At 40.3% G+C, this 22208-nt stretch overlaps 1 protein-coding gene across 5 annotated transcripts in view; it reads left to right on the plus strand.

Annotated features, from left to right (window-relative positions):
• Positions 1-22208, plus strand: part of SLC7A11 (solute carrier family 7 member 11) — a 314580-nt gene that overhangs the window by 141444 nt on the left and 150928 nt on the right. Inside the window, exon 13 of one of the 5 annotated variants that reach the window (XM_032632570.1) lies at positions 8200-10230. The exons of 3 other annotated variants lie outside the window; for them this stretch is intronic. In XM_032632570.1, the coding sequence (XP_032488461.1) occupies positions 8200-8273 (74 nt within the window). In that variant the 3' untranslated portion in view covers positions 8274-10230. Of the gene's footprint in view, positions 1-6576; positions 6648-8199; positions 10231-22208 lie in introns of those variants that run through there. One more of the 5 variants, XM_032632572.1, reaches the window with a different exon arrangement.

The following is a 22208-nucleotide window of genomic DNA, read 5'->3' on the forward strand; positions in this document are numbered from 1 at the left end:
TTAAAGTGATGAAAGGGAAGAACCTATAACCAAGATTACTCTACCCGGCAAGGATCTCATTCACATTCAATGGAGAAATCAAAAGCTTTACAGATAAGCAAAAGCTAAGAGAATTCAGCACCACCAAACCAGCTCTACAGCAAATGCTAGAGGAACTTCTCTAAATGGGAAACACAGGAGAAGAAAAGGATCTACAAAAACAAACCAAAACAATTAAGAAAATGGTCATAAGAACATACATATTGATAATTACCTTAAACGTGAATGGATTAAATGCTCCAACCAAAAGACACAGGCTTGCTGAATGGATACAAAAACAAGACCCATATATATGCTGTCTACAAGAGACCCACTTCAGACCTAGGGACACATACAGACTGAAAGTGAGGGGATGGAAAAAGATATTCCATGCAAATGGAAATCAAAAGAAAGCTGGAGTAGCAATTCTCATATCAGATAAAATAGACTTTAAAATAAAGAATGTTAAAAGAGACAAGGAAGGACACTATATAACGATGAAGGGATCAATCCAAGAAGAAAATATAACAATTATATATGCAACCAACATAGGAGCACCTCAATACATAAGGCAACTGCTAACAGCTATAAAAGAGGAAATCAACAGTAACACAATAATAGTGGGGGACTTTAACACCTCACGTGCACCAATGGACAGATCATCCAAAATGAAAATAAATAAGGAAACAGAAGCTTTGAATGACACAATAGACCAGATAGATTTAATTGATATTTATAGGACATTCCATCCAAAAACAGCAGATTACACTTTCTTCTCAAGTGCACACGGAACATTCTCCAGGATAGATCACATCTTGGGTCACAAATCAAGCCACAGTAAATTTAAGAAAAGTTGAAATCATATCAAGCATCTTTTCTGACCACAATGCTATGAGATTAGAAATGAATTACAGGGAAAAAAACGTAAAAATCACAAACACACAGAGGCTAAACAATACGTTACTAAATAACCAAGAGATCACTGAAGAAATCAAAAAATACCTAGAGATAAATGACAATGAAAACACCACAATCCAAAACCTATGGGATGCAGTAAAAGCAGTTCTAAGAGGGAAGTTTATAGCTATACAAGCCTACCTCAAGAAACAAGAAAAATCTCAAATAAACCAACCTAACAGAACTAGAGAAAGAAGAACAAACAAAACCCAAAGTTAGCAAAAGGAAAGAAATCATAAAGATCAGAGCAGAAATAAATGAAATTGAAACAAAGAAAACGATAGCAAAGATCAGTAAAGCTAAAAGCTGGTTCTTTGAGAAGATAAACAAAATTGATAAACCATTAGCCAGACTCATCAAGAAAAAGAGGGAGAGGACTCAAATTAATAAAATTAGAAGTGAAAAAGGAGAAGTTACAACAGACACCGCAGAAATACAAAGCATCCGAAGAGACTACTACAAGCAACTTTATGCCAATAAAATGTTCAACCTGGAAGAAATGGACAAATTCTTAGAAAGGTATAACCTTCCAAGACGAAACCAGGAAGAAATAGAAAATATGAACAGACCAATCACAAGTAATGAAACTGTGATGAAAAATCTTCCAACAAACAAAAGTCCAGGACCAGCTGGCTTCACAGGTGAATTCTATCAAACATTTAGAGAAGAGCTATCACCCATCCTTCTCAAACTCTTCCAAAAAATTGCAGAGGAAGGAAAACGCCCAAACTCACTCTATGAGGCCACCATCTCCCTGATACCAAAACCAGACAAAGATACTACAAAAAAAGAAAATTACAGACCAATATCACTGATGAATATAGATGCAGAAATCCTCAAGAAAATACTAGCAAACAGAATCCAACAACACATTGAAAGGATCATACACCATGATCAAGTGGGGTTTATCCCAGGAATGCAAGGATTCTTCAGTATACATAAATCAATCCATGTGGTGCACCATATGAACAAATTGGAGAAGAAAAACCATATGGTCATCTCGATAGATGCAGAGAAAGCTTTTGACAAAATTCAACACCCGTTTACGATAAAAACTCTCCAGAAAGTGAGCAAAGAGGGAACCTACCTCAACACAATAAAGGCCATATACAACAAACCCACAGTAAACATCATTCTCAATGGTGAAAAACTGAAAGCATTTCCTCTAAGATCAGGAACAAGACAAGGATGTCCACTCTTGCCACTATTATTCAACATAGTTTTGGAAGTCCTAGCCACACAATCAGAGAAGAAAAAGAAATAAAAGGAATACAAATTGGAAAAGAAGAAGTAAAACTGTCACTGTTTGCAGATGACATGATACTATACATAGAGAATCCTAAAGATGCCACCAGAAAAGCTACTAGAGCTAATCAATGAATTTGGTAAAGTTGCAGGATACAAAATTAATGCACAGAAATCTCTTGCATTCCTACACATTAATGATGAAAAATCTGAAAGAGATATTAAGGAAACACTCCCATTTACCGTTGCAACAAGAAGAATAAAATACCTAGGAATAAACCTACCTAGGGAGACAAAAGACCTGTATGCAGAAAACTGTAAGACATTGATGAAGGAAATTAAAGATGATACACACAGATGGAGAGATATACCATGTTCTTGGATTGGAAGAATCAGTATTGTGAAAATGACTATGCTACCCAAAGCAATCTACAGATTCAGTGCAATCCCTATCAAATTACCGATGGTGATTTTTTACAGAACTAGAACAAAAAATCTTAAAATTTGTATGGAGACACAAAAGACCCCGAGTAGCCAAAGCGGTCTTGAGGGAAAAATCAGAGCTGGAGGAATCAGACTCCCTGACTTCAGACTATACTATAAAGCTACAGTAATCAAGACAACATGGTACTGGCACAAAAACAGAAAGATAGATCAATGGAACAAGATAGAAAGCCCAGAGATAAACCCACGCACCTATGGTCAACTAATCTATGACAAAGGGGGCAAGGGTATACAATGGAGAAAAGACAGTCTCTTCAATAAGTGGTGCTGGGAAAACTGGACAGCTACATGTAAAAGAATGGAATTAGAACACTCCCTAACACCATACACAAAAATAAACTCAAAATGGATTGGAGACCTAAATGTAAGACCAGACACCATAAAACTCTTAGAGGAAAACATAGGAAGAACACTCTTTGACATAAATCACAGCAAGATCTTTTTTGATCCATCTCCTAGAGTAATGGAAATAAAAACAAAAATAAACAAATGGGACCTAATGAAACTTCAAAGGTTTTGCACAGCAAAGGAAACCATAAACAAGATGAAAAGACAACCCTCAGAATGGGAGAAAATATTTGCAAATGAATCAATGGACGAAGGATTAATCTCCAAAATATATAAACAGCTCGTGCATCTCAATATTAAAAAAAAAACAACCCAATCCAAAAATGGGCAGAAGACCTAAATAGACATTTCTCCAAAGAAGACATACAGATGGCCAAGAGGCACATGAAAAGCTGCTCAGCATCACTAATTATTAGAGAAATGCAAATCAAAACTACAATGAGGTATCACCTCACACCAGTTAGAATGGGCATCATCAGAAAATCTACAAACAATAAATGCTGGAGAGGGTGTGGAGAAAAGGGAACCCTCTTGCACTGCTGGTGGGAATGTAAATTGATACAGCCACTATGGAGAACAGTATGGAGGGTCCTTAAAAAACTAAAAGTAGAATTACCATATGATCCAGCAATCCCACTACTGGGCATATACCCAGAGAAAACCATAATTCAAAAAGACACAAGCACCCCAATGTTCATTGCAGCACTATTTACAATAGCCAGGTCATGGAAGCAACCTAAATGCTCATCAACAGATGAATGGATAAAGAAGATGTGGCACATATATACGATGGAATATTATTCAGCCATAAAAAGGAACGAAATTGGGTCATTTGTAGAGACGAGGGTGGATCTAGAGACTGTTAAACAGTGAAGTAAGTCAGAAAGAGAAAAAGAAATATCATATATTAACGTATATATGTGGAACCTAGAAAAATGGTACAAGTGAACCGGTTTGCAGGGCAGAAATAAAGACACAGATGTAGAGAACAAACGTATGGACACCAAGGCGGGGAAGTTGTGGGGGTGGTTTGATGAATTGGGTGATTGGGATTGACATGTATACACTGATGTGTATAAAATGGATGACTAATAAGGACCTGCTGTATAAAAAAATAAATAAAATTCAAAAGTTAAAAAAACCCTAATTGTTCTACCTGGCCTTTTCATAAGTGTTCTCTTAGTTTCTGATCACTTCTCCATTTCATCAGTGCTGTTTTTTGTTTTGTTTTAATACATTTATTTATTTTCGGCTGCATTGGGTCTTCATTGCTGTGTGCAGGCTTTCTCTAGTTGCGGCGAGCAGGGGCTGCTGTTCGTTGCGGTGCGCGGGCTTCTCATTGCGTTGGCTTCTCTTGTTGTGGAGCACAGGCTCTAGGTGCATGGGCTTCAGTTGTGGCTCATGGGCTCTAGAGTGCAAGCTCATTAGTTGCTCTGTGGCACGTGGGATCTTCCCGGACCAGGGCTCGAACCCATGTCCCCTGCGTTGGCAGGCAGATTCTTAACCACTGCACCACCAGCGAAGTCCGCTTTTTTTTGTTGTTTAATTGAAGTATAGTTGATTTACAATTTGCGTTACTTTCTGTTGTGTGGCAAAGTGATTCAGTTATATATATGTATGTATTCTTTTCCATTATGGTTTATTACAGAATATTGAATATAGTTCCCTGTGCTATACAGTAGGACCTTGTTTATATATTTTATACACGGTAGTTTGTATCTGCTATCAGTGCTGCTTTGAATACCACTTCAATCTCATGAGAATGGCTGGGTACTTGGAAGGTTAGAAAAAAAATGAAGGAAACAGATTTAATGATTTCAAAAAAAAAGCGAACAGAACATTTTATTCTGTCTAATCTTTGTTAATGTTTGTGGTCCCATCTCAAAGGGGCTTTATCTCATTTCTCATTGAATGATGGAGTTGACAAAGAATGCTGTAGTTCAAATTCCACTAAAGTTAATCTTAAAGATGTTATCAGTTGTATTTTTCGCTTTTGGTTTTAGGCTTCAAATCTGTACCATGCTTTCTGATTTACACTCATGGTTCCATGAGCACACATAACACAGACCACATCTTCTGTGACTTATCACGAACTAAAGTGAAACGGTCACAGAATGTGCAATACCACTGGCCTGCATTTTTATAACATTGCTTCTCCTAAATACATTCTGTTAATGGTAGGGAGTGCTTCAGACCTATCTTTTTCTTAATGTTCCAGTAAATTCTTTCTTCCATTTTTCTATTATTAACATGCACAAAGAAGTAGTGCTTTCAGGTGGTGTACTGTGTTATTCTATTTAACCAGCAGTCTTGGTGTTCCTGTCCCCCTTGATCCTCCCTCCTTGCAGGAGTTCTGTTTCTCATCTGATCTCACACGAGGCTGAAGAGGTGATTGCCTCCCCGGGCTTTTCAGAGTCTTTTAATGACTCTCACATGGCTAAAAGCCTTCTCTTTCCAACCTGGAGTCTTTAGAAATCATGATTTCATTTTTTTCTCATTCGGACTTTGAACTGATAGGCGTTGCTTGGAAAGTTAAAATTCCTAGTCTAAAACTTTAAAAGTGACGAGCCTCATATCAGTTTTAGAGTCACTATTTCTTAGAAGATGGATCATTATAGAACACGGGAAAATATTTAGTTTAGAAAGAAAAGATAGACAAATTTGGTCATAGATATTAAGCCAAAGAAATGAAGGAAACATGACAAGTTGTGGTACAAGAATGTTTTCCAGTTTCAAAAAAGTGACTCATATTCTAGATCTGTGGAAATCTCTTGTAAAATGGTGCGGAGGCCAGAAAATATACAGTTATTTCTCTGCCCCAAGAATGGTATATGATTGGAACAGCAGAGTAATTTGGGGGAAGAATAAATCACTTTAGATACATTTGTGCTTTGTTCTCATGAACCATTTCCCTTTGCTGCGGCCAAAGGGTTATTAACCTAGTCTCTGAAATTTTGAGGTGCCCTGGAATCCTATTTTCTGTGAAGAACTAAAACTCTCTGATATACTCTGCATCAAATGACATTTCAACAACTGAACATATGCGATCTTAAGATCTTAGGAGGGGATGATAATCAACAGAATTAATGACTGATTTCTTGCAGCGATTTTCACCAAAGGTAGCGTGCAATGCTGAACTCCATGCAGTGCATTGTAATTGAGCTCCTCTTGTAATCAATGCAGGCCCTTAACTGATTGAAACTAATTTTGAAATCATGATACCATACATACTGTCTACTGTAGAAATAATTTATAAACATTAATTGCGGGAAGGAGAGGGGCCGTTTGCTTCAAAGGGCCCGTCAGCAAGCTGTCCTTCCTGTTTTATCAGTAAAGCAAAGCTGAGAGCAAATAACAGATGGAACTGTCCCTTGGTAGCGGCACAGAACACTCATGAAGTATAGCACAATCTTCCTCCAGTGTGTTATGTTTTTAACAGTAGAAGCAGATGAGGTGAGGGCTAGGATGGATGACTGCCTCTGATGAAACATCCTTTTCTTCTAGGAAGATTCCTGTAGCAGATTGGGCTTTGGCAGTTGATCTCAGTGGCTTGTTAGAGTGTCATTACAGAATGCATCTGGAAGATTCTGTGGGAGAGGGGCAAACCTCAGAAGACCAAGGTGAATCTAAGTTCTGATCTGTGCTCTCAGTGGGTGGTTAAATTCTAGTTCCTTTAAGTAGCCATCAAAGGCACCACAGACCAAAGAGAAAGCCGCCCCAGACACTGAAATTTGGTACTTATTTATCATCTGTCAGGATCATTTCATCCTCCTGCAGTATTTTATTCTACTTACCATAACTACAAGAAGGTGTTTGTGCCTTTTATGTGTGTGGGTGCATGGCTAACGTCTCCCGCGCCTGTTTGTATAATCACGTTGAAGGCTGTTACCATGGCTGGGGAAGCTGGATTTAGTATACGCTTGGTTTTCCTAATAGAAAAATCTATCAGCCCAACTTCAGTGACTATTCTGAAACAGCTTTTTAGGCAGTCGGATAGGAAGTGGTCCTCAATTCCACTAGTAGATCATTTATTGAAGCCTAGTTCATTATTGCTTTTCGTAGTAGCTTTTCTAAATGGTTTCTAGTCACCCCCCATTCCTAACTCTGCCTGGTTCCTTCAGCATTGAGCTGCTCTGATCTCCTGTTTAAGTAAACAGATCAAGGCTCTCGGAGAGAACTCACTTAATAAACAGCTGCAACCTGCCCCTCCAACTCAAAGTATCCCTGACTTCATTAATTCTTTCATTTCCCCCAGTTTTAGGGAGAAAGTTACCCTCCCCCTTTAGAATGTTAATCCAAACGTGTTATTAATTTTACCCAGTTCCACTCATTCTTCAGTTATGCCCTTAACTACTAAAATATTCAGCCTTTTTCTCTTAAATGCATCCTCTGATTGACTTGCATTTACTCCTTATCAAGGAAAAGAAACAAAACATTACTTCCGCAACTACATTGCCTTTCGAGCTACTATCACTTCTGTTCCTACAACAGTTCTTGAAAGATTAGCCTCAGCTTCTGTTATCTTTCCTCTTCATTTACTTGGCTCTGTATTGTAATCTCATTTTTCGAAACTGTTCTGTGTACTGAGTATAGGTGTCATAGTTTTAGACCATTTAGCGTCTGAGCGCTCCTCCTCTCAGGGGTGTGTTTTTGAATTTCCACATCTTGGCAGAAGGCAGGGTTCATGTACGAGGTTGAAGAAATGCAGGTAGAGACAGGCATGCAGTCTTGGCTTGGCAGGGGATAGAGGGGAAATTATTAACAGAGACAGTGGCAGCAACAGAGCCTGGAACAGCGGTGACGGTGCTGGCTATCGAGTCCATGGTGTCCCACACTAGACTTTTTCTCTGCAGTGTTTTCTGTTGACTCATTCCTTTTGGGTCCTCCCTACTTTCTGAGCCTGGTTTTCTAAGTTTCACATAATTCTGTGAGCTAGCTAATATCTTTTCTGTAAATGTCTTTCATCCCTTCATTGAAATATTTGGTTTATGTTCCTTTGAGTTAAAGACCTCGCTGACACAGGAAATGGTACTTGGGAATGGGTTTAATGTTGGAGTCTTAGGAAAAGTGGGGTGAAGACTTATTAGCAGGAAGGGGCTGAAAACACTGAATCCCATTCGTCTTCAGGGACAGGACTCCGGCAGCCCATCACATGCAGTGGTGAAGAGCTAATTAAACACAGCCTCTGGTCTCTGGAATGAAAGACTCCCTTGGAATGAAATGTCTATTCAAGGTGAGGCTTTGGGAGAACCAAGTTGCCACTGTCATTAAACAGCTAAAATCAAAGATTATAGGGATACTGGGAATGTTTTGAGAGCATTGACTAGCTGGAAGAGGTGAATAAGTCTCTCCCCTTAAATTCTTGATTATGGCAAGGGCTGTATCTGAGGAGCTCTAACAATGCTAGAAGAGCCTCTCCAGTCTCTCAGCTTCTTTCTACTTGCATGTTCTGGAAAATGAAACCCGTGGTTTGCTGTGGTTGCTGAGTCATAATACCAATTAACTTTACAGTACTGCTGGTCTTTTTATGTGAAAGTGAACGCACCGATTGCAATTGGACCATGCGAACTGATTCTAAAGGCTCGCAATACCCCGAACGTGCAGCCTCCCCCACCCCTGCAGTGCTGTGTTGAAGCCAGCTCTTTATGCTTCTGAGAGCCAATTGCATTTATCTCTCCCCAGCTCTGTGTGCCCTGACGCCATGTGCACAAGTTGAAATCCACTATGGTTGGAAGAATTTTAAATGCTACAAATCAGGATTCCCTCTCCCCCTCTTGCTGGAGAGTGAGTTGTTAAACAGGTACCAGCACGTCACTGTTCTTGGGATTTCAGAAGTACTTTTTCCTTGTTTGGTGGGGCCTTCTCTTCTTGCTTGGAGACTGGATGTCTTTTGCTCCGAGGCTAACTTTGCAAGGGAGAGCCAGGGCACCACTTGGAACCCACAGATCTCTTCTTATTTCCAGACTTTGACCCGACATGTCCCAGGGGAGTCAGTTGCATTGTGTAAGACCTGGGTGGAGAATTATTTTCCTTTTATTTTTTTGGCAAAACTTGGTACTATCTGAAAGAACAATAATGAGAACAATAATAAGGGTGATTGACCTTGAACAGGTAGACAACAGTTTTTCAAAGAAGTGATTGTATCAGTCTGAGCTGGCAGGGATGTGTCTGATCCTTAGCTCATTTGCTTGACTGTAATCTGGGTTCAGTGGAGGCTTAGGATAATGAAGCTGAGATTCTGGAAATCCCTTAAATAACACAGAGAAGGGTAGCAAGGAACTCGAGGGTAAAATTACCGTATACAAATGACCTTCACCCTAATTTGTCCCCCAAGAGGTTCTAGGTCATTAAAAAGGTCTTAAGAAATGTGTTGGTGAGAAGAGTGACAGCAGTTTTCAGAGGAGTTTGTGCCACGGTTCCTTCTAGGCTGAGGATGGTGGCAGACGCTTCTGTTGAAACGGTTTCCCTGATTGAAAGGAGAGGAAACTCTCGTAGGGCAGCCAAGGCCGTGGGGCAGCATTCAAAGGTAGAATCATTCTGGTTACCATAATAGGCAGCAGGGCGAGCTCATCAGTCAGAATGCGGTGAATTACAGGACTCTTTGGTAGTGGGTGGCGGATCATCAAGTCCCTTGATTGAAACAGGTGATAGTACATTAGTCCTTCTTGATCTGCGTTATGGAAAACACTCCACAACTGGGAAGTATAGGTCTGATGTGGGCTACCATTACCAGGAATTTCCCATTTTCACCCAGTTCTCAGATTTATCTCCATAATCAAGAATTACTTGATAACGGATTCTGCAATAATACCATTTGTATGTGCAACAAACCTCCTTCCTAGACTTCACCAAAGGATCTGTGGCCATTTACTATGTATTGCAGATAAAGAGTCCTTAATCTGGTTAGCCTGTTCTTTGTTCTGGGTTTATTCAGAATGGCTGGGAAATGCTGTCTTTTTGGAGAAAGAATTACAAAGAACCCTTGCTCTCTTATAACAATGATCCAGCAAGAGTTAAGAATAGCGATATTACATGCTAAGGGTAATGTGCTTTTAGGGGTTAACGTTCACGTAAACATTTTCAGGTACCAAATGTCATTGTTTCCACTTTGTGACAAAAATGGACTGCTTGCATTTCAAACCACGCTGATACAAACACATCCTAGAATCCAGCTACAGAGACGTGTCATGCTAGGTATTACTTACATGTGAACAGAATACAAAGGAGCTGTAAAATTCCATGTAGTAAAAACGTATATACCGAACATGCCCTGGGAAAGGGAAAAAAAAATGGAGCTTTGGGATATTGTTAAACACTGATGCTGAGCTACCTAATTCCTGGAGACTGAGACCACCACTGTGATCTACGGATCAGAACAGCAAATTGTATCTCAGGTTATGAATTGAGTTTTGACCTGAGGCTGTCTCTAGGTGGTCTAGTCTTGTGGTTATTTTTCTGAATACGTGACTGGAACAGGTCTCTTAAGCAATTGGCAGGAACCCTTACTGGGTCCCTGTACCATGACTAGGGCTATTATGATTGGAAATGCCAAGCTTCAGGTGTTGCCCCTATCTACCAAAGTACTGAAATCCCAAGTGATACTGCATCCAGAGGTAAAGCATGACGATGGAAGACATCAAAAGCATGAAAGATACAGGGTTGATGCCTCTTTTCATGCCTCTCTTTAGGCCTGTCTAGAAGATGTACAGGCTTGGAAGACACAGATACATTGAATGATTATAAATTATACCCAGTTGTCCAGTTAACACATATTTATTCTAGCACAGAGCAAGATTCATGCTCTGTGCTGGATGTCAAGGGTACCATTATGAGCAAATCCTGACGTGTCTTTGCTTTTGTGGCACAGATATTTTGGTGGGAGAGACTGGCATTGCTCAAGCTAATTCTACGAGCTTGTTTTACAGGGGAGCCCTGTGTTGTCCTGGTGTTCGTGTGTATGTGCGTTCAGAGGGGGTTCGGAGGAGGGAGCAGGGAGGGTGAGGAAAGTCCTCCTTTAGCAAGTGACACTCAGATAACCTCAGAGGCAGAGGAAGGTGTCAGCTAGGCAGAGCTTGTGGCGGGCGGTGGGTGGGGGGCATGGGGGCAGGGACCAAAACACCACAGAGAGCAGAGCAGAAACTGAATGAAGAACAGTGTACCTCGAGCGATGAGTGTCAAGCGCAAAATAGGGAAGAGAGGAAGTTGAAGTAGTAGCCAGGGGGGCTAACCTTGCTGGATTTGCTCCTGTATGACTATCCATGAAGTCAAGTGCATGGTTTTAAGTAGGTAAGACGGCATGATCAGATATTTAAAAGACTTCACTGACTGCCATAGGGATCTGAACAGAGAGTGGCAAGATACATTATGGAGCTGTCTCAAGGGAGAGTTTGTGGTAGGGACATAGAAACCAGGAGGTAGATTGATGACATATCTAGGAGGTGCTATTAATAGGATCGGTGACGGACCATGATATGGATTGAATATTGGGTATGCAGCAGGAGAAAATGTAAAGCTGGTATAGCTGGTATATTTCTAGCTGGTATAGCAGAAGATCTTTGTATATCTATATCTATCTATCTTATATATAATATGAACTGGCTGGAGTGGCTCTGATTTGGGGCTCATTTGCTTCACTATAATTTGGATTCACTAGAAAATGTCTGTCTATCCATCTATCTATCGCTGAATGAGAATAAAATTGGGGCAATGATGATATGTCCCTTCTTGGACCTGTAGAGATTGAGGGGTGTGACACATTTATGTGAAGATGCTGAATGAAAACTTAGACACAACGATGAGGGATGGGAACCAGTTTGGTGATGAAAGAAATCGTACATGTCGTGGGCACTGGTCCATAGATGGGAAGTGAGGCCAGAGATGTGGAGGAATGCAGAGTAATACGAGAAAAGCCCGAGGATGTGCCCTGAAAGACCCCAGCAGATAAGGCGGTGGTCCCCCTGGGATGAAGTCAGTACAGTGAAACGTACCAGGCAAGAATTCACTAACGGTTTATGGGCTTAAAATCTAAAACTGATAGAAAAGGAGAGCACCCCTTTAGGCCCTCTCACTGTCTACTAGCTGACTCTAAAACAGTAAAAATAAACACAAGCATTCCAACTTGGATTGTAACGTTTCACTCAAATCCTCTGGTTCTAATAATGTTGGCTACTAAGTATTTGATCTGGTGATTCAAATACAGTCTAAAACATTTCTCATTTAGCCAGTGACTTTCTGATGCTCTCTATTTCACTCCCGTCCCCATTTCTTTTGTGTGACATTCAGTACTTAGAAATCTCTGCTTTACATTTAGATTGCAGATCTGGGAATCTGTCCACCCTCCAAACCCGGGAAATTTGGCAGGACGAAGCCCTTGTTTCACTCACCTTTGTGTTCACAATGCTGTTGGCGTGCCTCCCTGATAGTAAAGTAAACGCTCTCTTATAACCCTTAATATTTTTTTCTTTCAATCCCTGACGTAAAAAATATATATATATATATATATATATATATATATATTATATTTGCAAATCGGCAACAATTTAAATACAAACTCTCCTTTTTATTATTTGGCCTAAAAGTAAATGTCAGGTACATTAATAAGCTAATGGTGTTCTTTGCAGATTTTCACCCAGATGGTCCCGAATTTTTCTTCCCTTGCTATAAAAGTGCATTTCCCAAACGTGACCACTGGGGGGAAGCATAGCGCAAAGCTAGCATTTCGTTCATCCTTCCTGCACCCCGGGGAGACTAGGTAAAACCTCCCGCTCGAAGACTTGTGCTGTGCCTTTAACGTAAGCAGAGCTTTTGTCTGTCTGTCTGTCTGTCTGCCTGCCTGTCCGTCGGTCTGTTATTTCTCTGTCAAATTTTTTCCTGTTCTCCTTCTTCAGGGTTCTTGGTGAGTTAAAACGTTTATTTTGGAACTTCCAGGAGCTTAATTAATAAACATGAAAAAACAAGTGGAAGCTGGCACAGTGCCCTTTTGTGGCTCAACGACATGGGCATGCTAGGGTAACTGTAATTCTTTACATTTGGCATCCAGCTGGTTCCAGGGGCAACACTGCCTTTTTTTTTCTACGAGTACTGAGCTATTAAATTAAACAGGCTAATGTGGCTACAGCATTTCACCCCCTCCTATCCCCACAGCTATAGCAAATCTGCCACCTGTCTATTTCCGTAAAAATTCAATTATAGCACCACCAGTTATTCTTCTTATGCGAGCAATCAACTTTACACAGTTTCAGGCCCCAAAGAGAGGCCAGAGTGGCCTGCCCCTTTGCATCCCCTTCTCTGCCTTTAGCCGCCGGTGGTGTCTTTTGCTAAGCGACTCCACACCTCTGCACCAGTGAAAAATGCAGGAATAGACTAGACTGCTGTGCAAGGTCATGCCAGTGAAAAAGCAAAAACTGAAAAATCACCAACAACCCTTCTGCCTCCCCGTGTCCAAGCAGTGTGGGAGACTTAGAGGTCAGAGAAGTGAGCAGCCAGCCTGCAGCCAGGGCCACGGAGATGCTCCAGCATTGCTGAAAAACACAGCAAAATGAAGAAGGAATTGCTTTAAAAATTGTTGGTTTTCTTTCTTCTTCATCTTTGTAAAAGATGTGACTGGGTCGGGAAAGGTTGGTAAAATGCCGTAACATCCTGACTAAAGCAACAGCACAATTATGAAGCGAGAACATGCCCTTTATCTGCGCTTCCCAACAATCAGCTGCATTTCTTTTCCCCTTTAAGAAGAATAAGTCCTGGGGGCTTCCCTGGTGGCGCAGTGATTAAGAATCTGCCTGCCAGTGCAGGGGACACAGGTTGGAGCCCTGTTCCGGGAAGATCCCACGTGCCGCAGAGCAACTAAGCCCACGTGCCACAACTACTGAGCCTGCGCTCTGGAGCCCACGAGCCACAACTACTGAGCCCGTGTGCCACAACTGCTGAAGCCCGTGCTCCTAGAGCCCATGCTCTGCAACAAGAGAAGCCACCGCAATGAGAAGCCCGAGCACCGCAATGAAGAGTAGCCCCCGCTCGCCGCAACTAGAGAAAACCCACGCGCAGCAACGAAGACCCAACGCAGCCAAAAATAAATAAAATAAGTAAATTAATTTTTTTAAAAAAAGGAATAAGTCCTTAGTACCAGGTTGAAAATGCTTTTATCTTTTTTTAATGCCTACTTCCTCTTTGTCATATTTCTTTCTCTCTTCTCAAAGGTCTACCAATTAAAAATGATAGTTACTGAATCTTACATGGAATGATTTCCTACGTGATCTAATAACGGTTGAACAGCAATTGAGTTACTTGCTTCCCATGAATCCCTTTCAAGCCATTGACACTGATTTTGTTTGAATAAATAGTATTTATAGTAAATGTGTAAACATAGCTTTAAGAGCAAATTAGACTGAAATGTTCATTAATTACATCACACCTAGGTTTCAGGGTAAAGCAAACGCTTCTCCATAAGTGGGTTCTTAGCAACTACTATTGTGGTGTAGTTATTATTAATAAATTCAGAGACTGAGAGAACATCAAAAAAATAAAATAAATAGGGCGTAAGTAGATGAAAGAACCCAAGATGACTCTGAGCTCCTAGCTAGGGCAGGTTGGGGGCGCTGCTCAGGTACCTCCAACTTGTCACATGTCCCAGTTGATCCCTGAGCAAAATTACTCAGGTGTGTTGCTGGACTGGCATAGATGTCGATGTCAGCCATTTCCAAAATACTCCCAGGGGATAAAGTGCAGGAGGAAGGGATGAATATCTCCTTCCCTTCCCCCTGCATCTTGAAGGTGCCCCGTGCCAGCCAGCATTAGTACACTGCTGGGGTAGAAGAATGTAACAAAGTGGACTTTGAAGACAGCATGTCACAGGAAAAAGATACAGTCTAATTAACTTTAATCTTCTTTTACATGGTTACTCAAAAGAGAAACTCTATTAGAAGTTCTAAAGGGTACATAGAGGGCTTCCCTGGTGGCGCAAGTGGTTGAGAGTCCACCTGCCAATGCAGGGCACACAGGTTTGTGCCCTTGTCCGGGAAGATCCCACATGCCACGGAGCAGCTAGGCCCGTGAGCCATGGCCGCTGAGCCTGTGCATCCGGAGCCTGTGCTCCGCAACGGGAGAGGCCGCAACAGTGAGAGGACCGTGTACCGCAAAAAAAAAAAAAAAAAAAAAAGGCATATAGAAATCCTTCCCAGGCAAGTCTGTACCTAGGGCTAACAGAGGGCAGGTGGAAGAGTGCACGAAAGTTTAGAACCCGTTTTTTATCTAGATTGGGCTGATGGGACATTAATGAAGAAAGGCCAGTAGTCCATGGCCCAGAGACCACATCCTCTGCTGTCACATGGGTTCAAGTTCATGGTCTTGAAAACTGTGCTTTTCCTGTCTTCAAATGTTCTCATAAGTCCTTTTCTTTTCAGTTCAAAGTAGAAATTAAGATGGGTTGTAAGTGTTTATTCTTCATCCTAGATTTTGGGCAGATGCCTAATTTCCACTGCTTCCTTACCTCCTGAAGAGTTTCAGGCTTTTTGCTTCTGCCAAAACGGAGCAAACATACAGCTTAGTACTTTGAAGTCTTGAGTTAAAGCAGAACTAAATGGACCATGTTTATCTGATCAATTAAGGCATTGCCTACATCCTTAAAACATGCTTCTCATTTAGGCAGCATTCTATACAATCCTCAGGAAATTAACAACAGAGATTGAGGTCGGGGAATGGGGGTCATTATACAAAGAAATGCAGGAAGAGTGTGGGAGAATTTGATTAGGCTCCAAGATAAGCTTCATAAACTGACTGGGCTCCAATATAAACCAAAGAATGTCTTTGTGGAAGTGACACTGTAGAAAAATATTAATGACAGTTCCCAAAATAGAAGTTTGATTGAAAACTCCTATTATGTAAAGGGATCTACTAGATTTAATAGTCTTTAGCGTGGTGGTTGTTCATGATGACAAAACCCTCATCTTTTTCTCAGAGATTAGCATGTGTTCAGCTCAGTTTAACCACAGTCCAACAGGGCCTGCTCTATAAACAAGACCATGCTAAGCAGAGTATTAGGTTTAGAAAAATAAAAAGAGCATAAATTAAAACTCTCTTAGAAGCTGACACTTTTTCTCTTTTGGAAACCAAACTGATCACCGCCAATTAAGTAGAATGATACGAAATGGTAGGTAATTGAACCCTCAGACTGTCCCCTGTCAACATCCTGTCCCATCCTTTTCAGAAATAGTTTGAAATAGTGCTTGTTTGGCTGCCTTTCCAGCTAGTGGGCTCGTGACCCATTCCAGAAAGACAGTTCTGTCTCTCTTTCCTCAGAAACCTGGCTAGATTCCTTAAGTCCCTGGTTTGAGTGAGCTACTTTGTTCCACTGGCACCAACAGATTTAACCTTCAGCTTCATGAGAATAATGACTGGGGTTTTTCATGTTTGGCAGATTCTATGAAGATTGCCTTCCAAATTCCAAGGTTTGTTTCCAGAATTGTGGCTTGGCAAGAAAACTAATGCACAGTCTTTATGGGTAGGTTTTTTGTTGGATATTAATATTATACTATAGGTCTAGAGGCAACCTGGAATTTTATAAAATAGCTTTCTTCAAGTGCCACGTTTTAAGCCCTCATACTCGCCAACTGTAAAGGGGGGATTGGTAATGGGGGGCGGCAAAGATAAGGCTATTAAACTCTTTGACCTAAGACTTTTCCCTCCCAGCCCCACAGATTTGGCTTTCTCTATGATTTGTTGATATCTTGTGCATGTCACTCCCACCAAAGCAGAATATGCCTGTTCAGATTTTTTTTTTAAATTGTAATTACCCTTTAACTTGACTGTGTTATATTATATTATATTTTGGTATATACCAGAGATGATGATTTGTGAAGACTTTTGTAGTTGCCTGTAGAAGAGAAAAGCTGCTCTAGGGAAAACTTTTAAGACAGTATATTTCTTGACAAAAGAGCTGTGTCAATTTAATGGAAAATTTACTTCTCATTGTTTTACACATAAAGCCTTTGTATCATTAAATGGCAGCCTATGGGACAAATTTGGAAAGCAAGGCACTTATATTTAGGAGAAATTCATATGTCACTGGTTATATTATAATGGACTCATTTGCTTTCTTTCGGACTTAGACGAAGTATCTTGGTTTATCTGACATGGTTGTAGGTGTTCTTGTGTCTACCTATATCCTTATGGAGACTGGTGAGATGAGAATTCTGAAAAGATTGAGAAAGAGTAAAGAAAGCTTTTATTCTCTTATATTCTATTTTTTTTAAGAATATTTCAAACTGCTGTCACTGTTGGCAAAGTAAAGATTCCTCTTGTCTTATCAACAGATAATTAATAAAATCTGGTCTATTTCATGTTTGGAAAAATGTAGGTCTTGGACTTAAAGTTCCTGGTTTGACAAGGGCTATGGGAGAAGAAAAAAAAAAAAGAAGCAAAATGGGAAATCAGTAAGACAGTGAGACAGAAGCATGAAAGGGGCTACTCAAGACCTTAGCCTATTTAACCCTTTTGCGGATAGCTTCCAAATACTTCAAATACAGTAAGCTCAGTTATAGCTACTGGGTTTGTCCTTGCAAACCAGCCCCGAGCTACGTTTAACCTGAGAGTTAATTTGCCATCTCAATAATGACAGGCAAATTGTCAACATTTTGTATGTCTTATATGCATCTTTGGTTGGAACACTTTGACTAGTGCAATGGACCAAAAATTGTAATTAATTAAGTAACTCAAGGACTTGGATCTTCAGTTGTCTGTTAACTGAAGATTTAAAAAAATATAATCCCGAGAACAGTATGATTTAAACCCCTTATAAGTCCCTTTCGCTCCTGAGAAGCGGTATGGTTGATCCTATGTTCATACAAACTCCTCTGTATCTTACCTCTGTTAAAAATTTCAAGCACTGCATCTAAACTTTGTGGGTTTCCTCTGACCCATGACAAGTACGAGGATCTTTAATCCTGCTGTTGCATGAAAAGCAAGCAATTTTGACCCTCGTTCAGTCACTCTCTGGAGAATTGATGACAAAAGCGTAGTATGACTGTCTTTAGTTCAGAATTGGAGTCTGTGGAAGGGAACTTTTGGTGGGTGATCTCTTAAGAACTAGGTATGAACTCCTACTCAGCGCTGCTTCTACCAGCCATCGGCCAGAACCACGGGGAGAGTGAGGTTGGCATAGATGCCTTCAGAACAAATTACATCACGTTTCTGAGTTGCCTGACTTCATTTCATGTTAAATTATATTTTAAGGCTTGTTGAACTTCTGAGCTCACTTTCCACGTGTGTTTGAGAAGACGCTGACAAACGTCCTCCTCTATGTAAATCTGGTATAACTGGCTCCACTTTCAGAATGTCTTATTTCTGTTGATTGTTTTGGCCTCTGTCAACCTTGAAGCAAGTTCAGTACGACCTTACATTCCAACTACTGTCCTTCTTTTCCCTCTCACTCTGTAAGTCATTTTTGGAAGGTGTAGATTTTATCAAAAGAGAGACATCATACAGCTTTCAAATTTCATTCCAAAAAATCACGCTTGGACATCTCTTCTCAAATACTCTCCTCTATCTCTCAAGACGTTCCTCACCGAAGCCAATTTGTGTGTGGGAGGAGTTGTCATAGTAAAAATAATAAACTTTATTTTCCAAGTGAAAATAAATGTTATTGATCATATTATGCTCATTTATTGTTTTATTTGGCTTGAATGGACAATTCCTCCTGTTCTCCAGCTTCTGTCAGGAGGAGTGCCTTACCATGGATGAATCAATCTGGAATTAACATCATTGTATTTGATAACGTTCCCCAAAATAAGTCATTTCATTTGGTTACTTTTGGACACGTTGTGCAAATAATTAATCCTAGCAGCTGCCCCAATATGCTTGTTCAAACAGGGTTTTATGTAATTTCATTAATGAGAATTTTCTGTGGTCATTTTAAGCAACCGTTAAACCTTTTGAAAACGTTCCGAGTGAAACCATTTCAGCCAAAGCTTCTTAAACCATCTGTGACAAAGAACTGTTTTGTTGTTGTTCTTATTGTTTATTTGTTTAATTTTCATGCAGTCACATTCCCGTACTTTTGTAGAATGCACTGATCGTGTGCTTGGGTGGCATGACAATATCAGGTTGTGATACAAGTCTCTTAGTGTTTATTACCAGCTTCTGGACTTATATCACTGTGGACTGAGAGCAATAGCAGACCACCACGCATCCATGGGGCAATTTGAACGGCACCGATAGAGGCTATTGTCTGTGGTGTAGAACTTCGGGGTTTCATCAATAGGTTGTTCTTTTATTATAGCAAAATTGTAATAAGTATTCAGGAAAGACTCATTTTTCCCTAAAGGAAAACTTTTAGCCCTGCTTTCTAGAAGTAGGATATTCATCTATTGAGGATGGAATTACGGATTTGTAAAAAATTGTCAACACTGCCATTTACTAATTAGCCTGCCATTTTATATACAACAGAATACTGGGCTTATAGTCCAGCGCCTTGCCAGAGAATATAACCTTGGAATCCAACTCCTCTTAAAAGTTTATATGGAAGAAAGGATTATATCCTCTAGATCTCTTTTAGATATTCTAGGCTGTGGTTTAAGTTTTATCTGCGTATTTGGTTTTAACTTGGATTGAGTCGAAGCAGTGACCATCTGAGTTTGTGAATCACGGTGCCTTGACTTCTGGTAGAATCATTTAACTGAGGTAATTATAAATCATGCCCTTGGCTTTTATTTAGAGATGACATAAAAAAATACCAAACTCAAATATTCCATTCTCCTCAGGTATTTTGGGGGACATTTTCCATTTAGTACTTCATGTATTTCATTTTTATAGAGAAGTCCCTCTTTGCAAGTTATTTTTTTGAATGCAGTGAACCTCACCTATGAACAAGAATGAATTGTTGATCTGGTCCAGGCTCAGATATTACTGGAGCAAGTGCCTGTTTTATACTGGGCATGGCATTAAGTTCTGCTAATTCAACGATGAGTAAATCAGGCTTTCTTTTTTTTTTTTTTTCCTCAAAGAGTAAAGAGTGAGTGGGGGAGACAGGCATATAGCCAAGTAAGAAAACAAATACGTGGAAACATATGACTATGATAAGTACTCTAGAATGAAGGTACATTGATATAGACATGTATTTAATTGTCGGATTTATTCAGCCAAAAGGGATGCAAACATGTTCCTCTCCTCCATTCCCTTGTTCTTTGCTACTAGGTAATGATTACAGTTTGATTTAATACATAGGCATGCAAATCATCTCTATGATATTAGCACTCCATGTGGTGTCCTGAGGGTCTATGAAGAAAGACAATCGTTTTACATAATGTTTCTGCAGGGAGACGGTTCGTACACTGGTGAATTAAGCAGACTTGGCTAATGTGGGTGGTTTTCACCAAACATGGCTGTGGTGTCGCTATGGAGAGTAGTCTGGAGGTTGGTGGTGGAGAGCCTAGGTGGTAACTTCAAACAGAATGATGGGACCAAGCTTGGAGAGTCCTTCCTTAGGGGTCAAGGCCAGCACTTCTATACACCATGACTGCAGGGCCATCTCCTAGAGCCTAGAGGTCCATATGGACATGGAAAAGCTCTAGCTAGAGTCAGGAAGACGGCATCACAAAATAAGCTTGTCTTCAACTGTCACTGCCAACCACAAGGGGGTCCGGATAAATGCTGACAGCTTTCTTTTGTGGGGAGACGTTGGGTTTTGGATGATGAGTCCTGAACCTTGGTAGGCGGCATCAGATTAATTGCTAGTGATTTCACTTGTGTTTACCTTCTTGAGAATCTTGTTAACCTTTTACATTTTATCCTGTTTCTTAGCCTTGGCTGCGGGAACGGTAAAGTCAGGTCCCGCTGGAGCAGTGCTATCAAAGATGGGAAGGAAGTTTGATGCTGACACCAGGGTGGTGCAGGTTATCCAATATCTGGGAAATTAAATGCTGAAGAAAGGCCAGATCAGGGCAGAGCATCTGGCCAAGACAGTTGCTTCTCTCTGGGCCTCCAATAGCTCAGGTTTGGGAAGAGTCAAGGGGAACAGCAAAGAGATATAAAGACACTCTGGGACTTCCTCAAGGTTTATTTATAGAAGAGCAAATGGCAGCACCACTAACCTCTAATGGAAATAAAGATCATAACTTTAAAGAAACTTTAATTCCCGACTGGTTAAAATTAAAATATATGTTATAATGGTTGATGAAAACGTCTTAGAGGGACTAAAAGTGGGCTAGTAAATAATCTCCGGTGACCCCAGATTTGTTCAAGAATTGCCCAGGAAGCACAAAGGTTTTATTCAGATTGAATCCTTGTGGATTCAATTTATCGCTATGGATTTGCCTTCCTGTATCTTTTACCAGGAAGAGCAGAAAGTCTCCTTTCATGTTCAGCAATTAGCTACAAAGCTTCCATTGCTTTCCTTTAAAATGTAACCTTTTGAACTGCAAGCTGTGACCGCAAGGAAGGCTTATAAAACATGCATGTCGGGAAATTGTATTTGTTCACTTACATTTATAGACTGTATTTGCCATTGGTAATTGAATTTTCTCACTAACCTTGTGATAAGGAACCCATGGGCTATGACCTCATGGTCTTGCCTTTACTTAATCTACCAATATAAAAACTGTGTAAAATTTCTTATTAGTCAGAGGATACCTTGGACCTTGGGTCTGTTTCTCTTTTCTTATTCTGATCATGTAGGAAAGTAAATATAATGGCCTATGGTAGAGGTTGCTACTCTCCCACAATATCCACTCCTCTTTCTTTCCTTAGTAACAAAATTCCAAGTTTATTCAATGCAGCAATGTGCCTAGCTAGTTAGGAATCATTTGTGTTTTCTAAATATCATTAAGGAGTAGGGAGTCTCGTGTACTAGCTTGTCTCTTGACGTACAAACGACTTGCGTGGTTCAGTTAAACTCTGGAAATATTTAAAGAGTCACACTCATTTCAGTGGATGAAATATTTTTCAAGCGTCACAGTGCCTGGTAAAAGCCCTCAATTTGCCCTGACTTCTGAATCTGTGGAGCTGAACTAAGCGGCAAAGGAAAATTGTGAAAGAGAGAATATTGGACTTTAATATTTTACTACTTTAATTTATAAGGAGACAGGGCTTTTATTTGGCATTTTCATTTCTGTGTGGTAAGATGATCATGGAATAGTGTTCATTATGTT

This window comes from Phocoena sinus, chromosome 5 (genome assembly GCF_008692025.1).
Source record: "Phocoena sinus isolate mPhoSin1 chromosome 5, mPhoSin1.pri, whole genome shotgun sequence".
NCBI lineage: Eukaryota > Metazoa > Chordata > Mammalia > Artiodactyla > Phocoenidae > Phocoena > Phocoena sinus.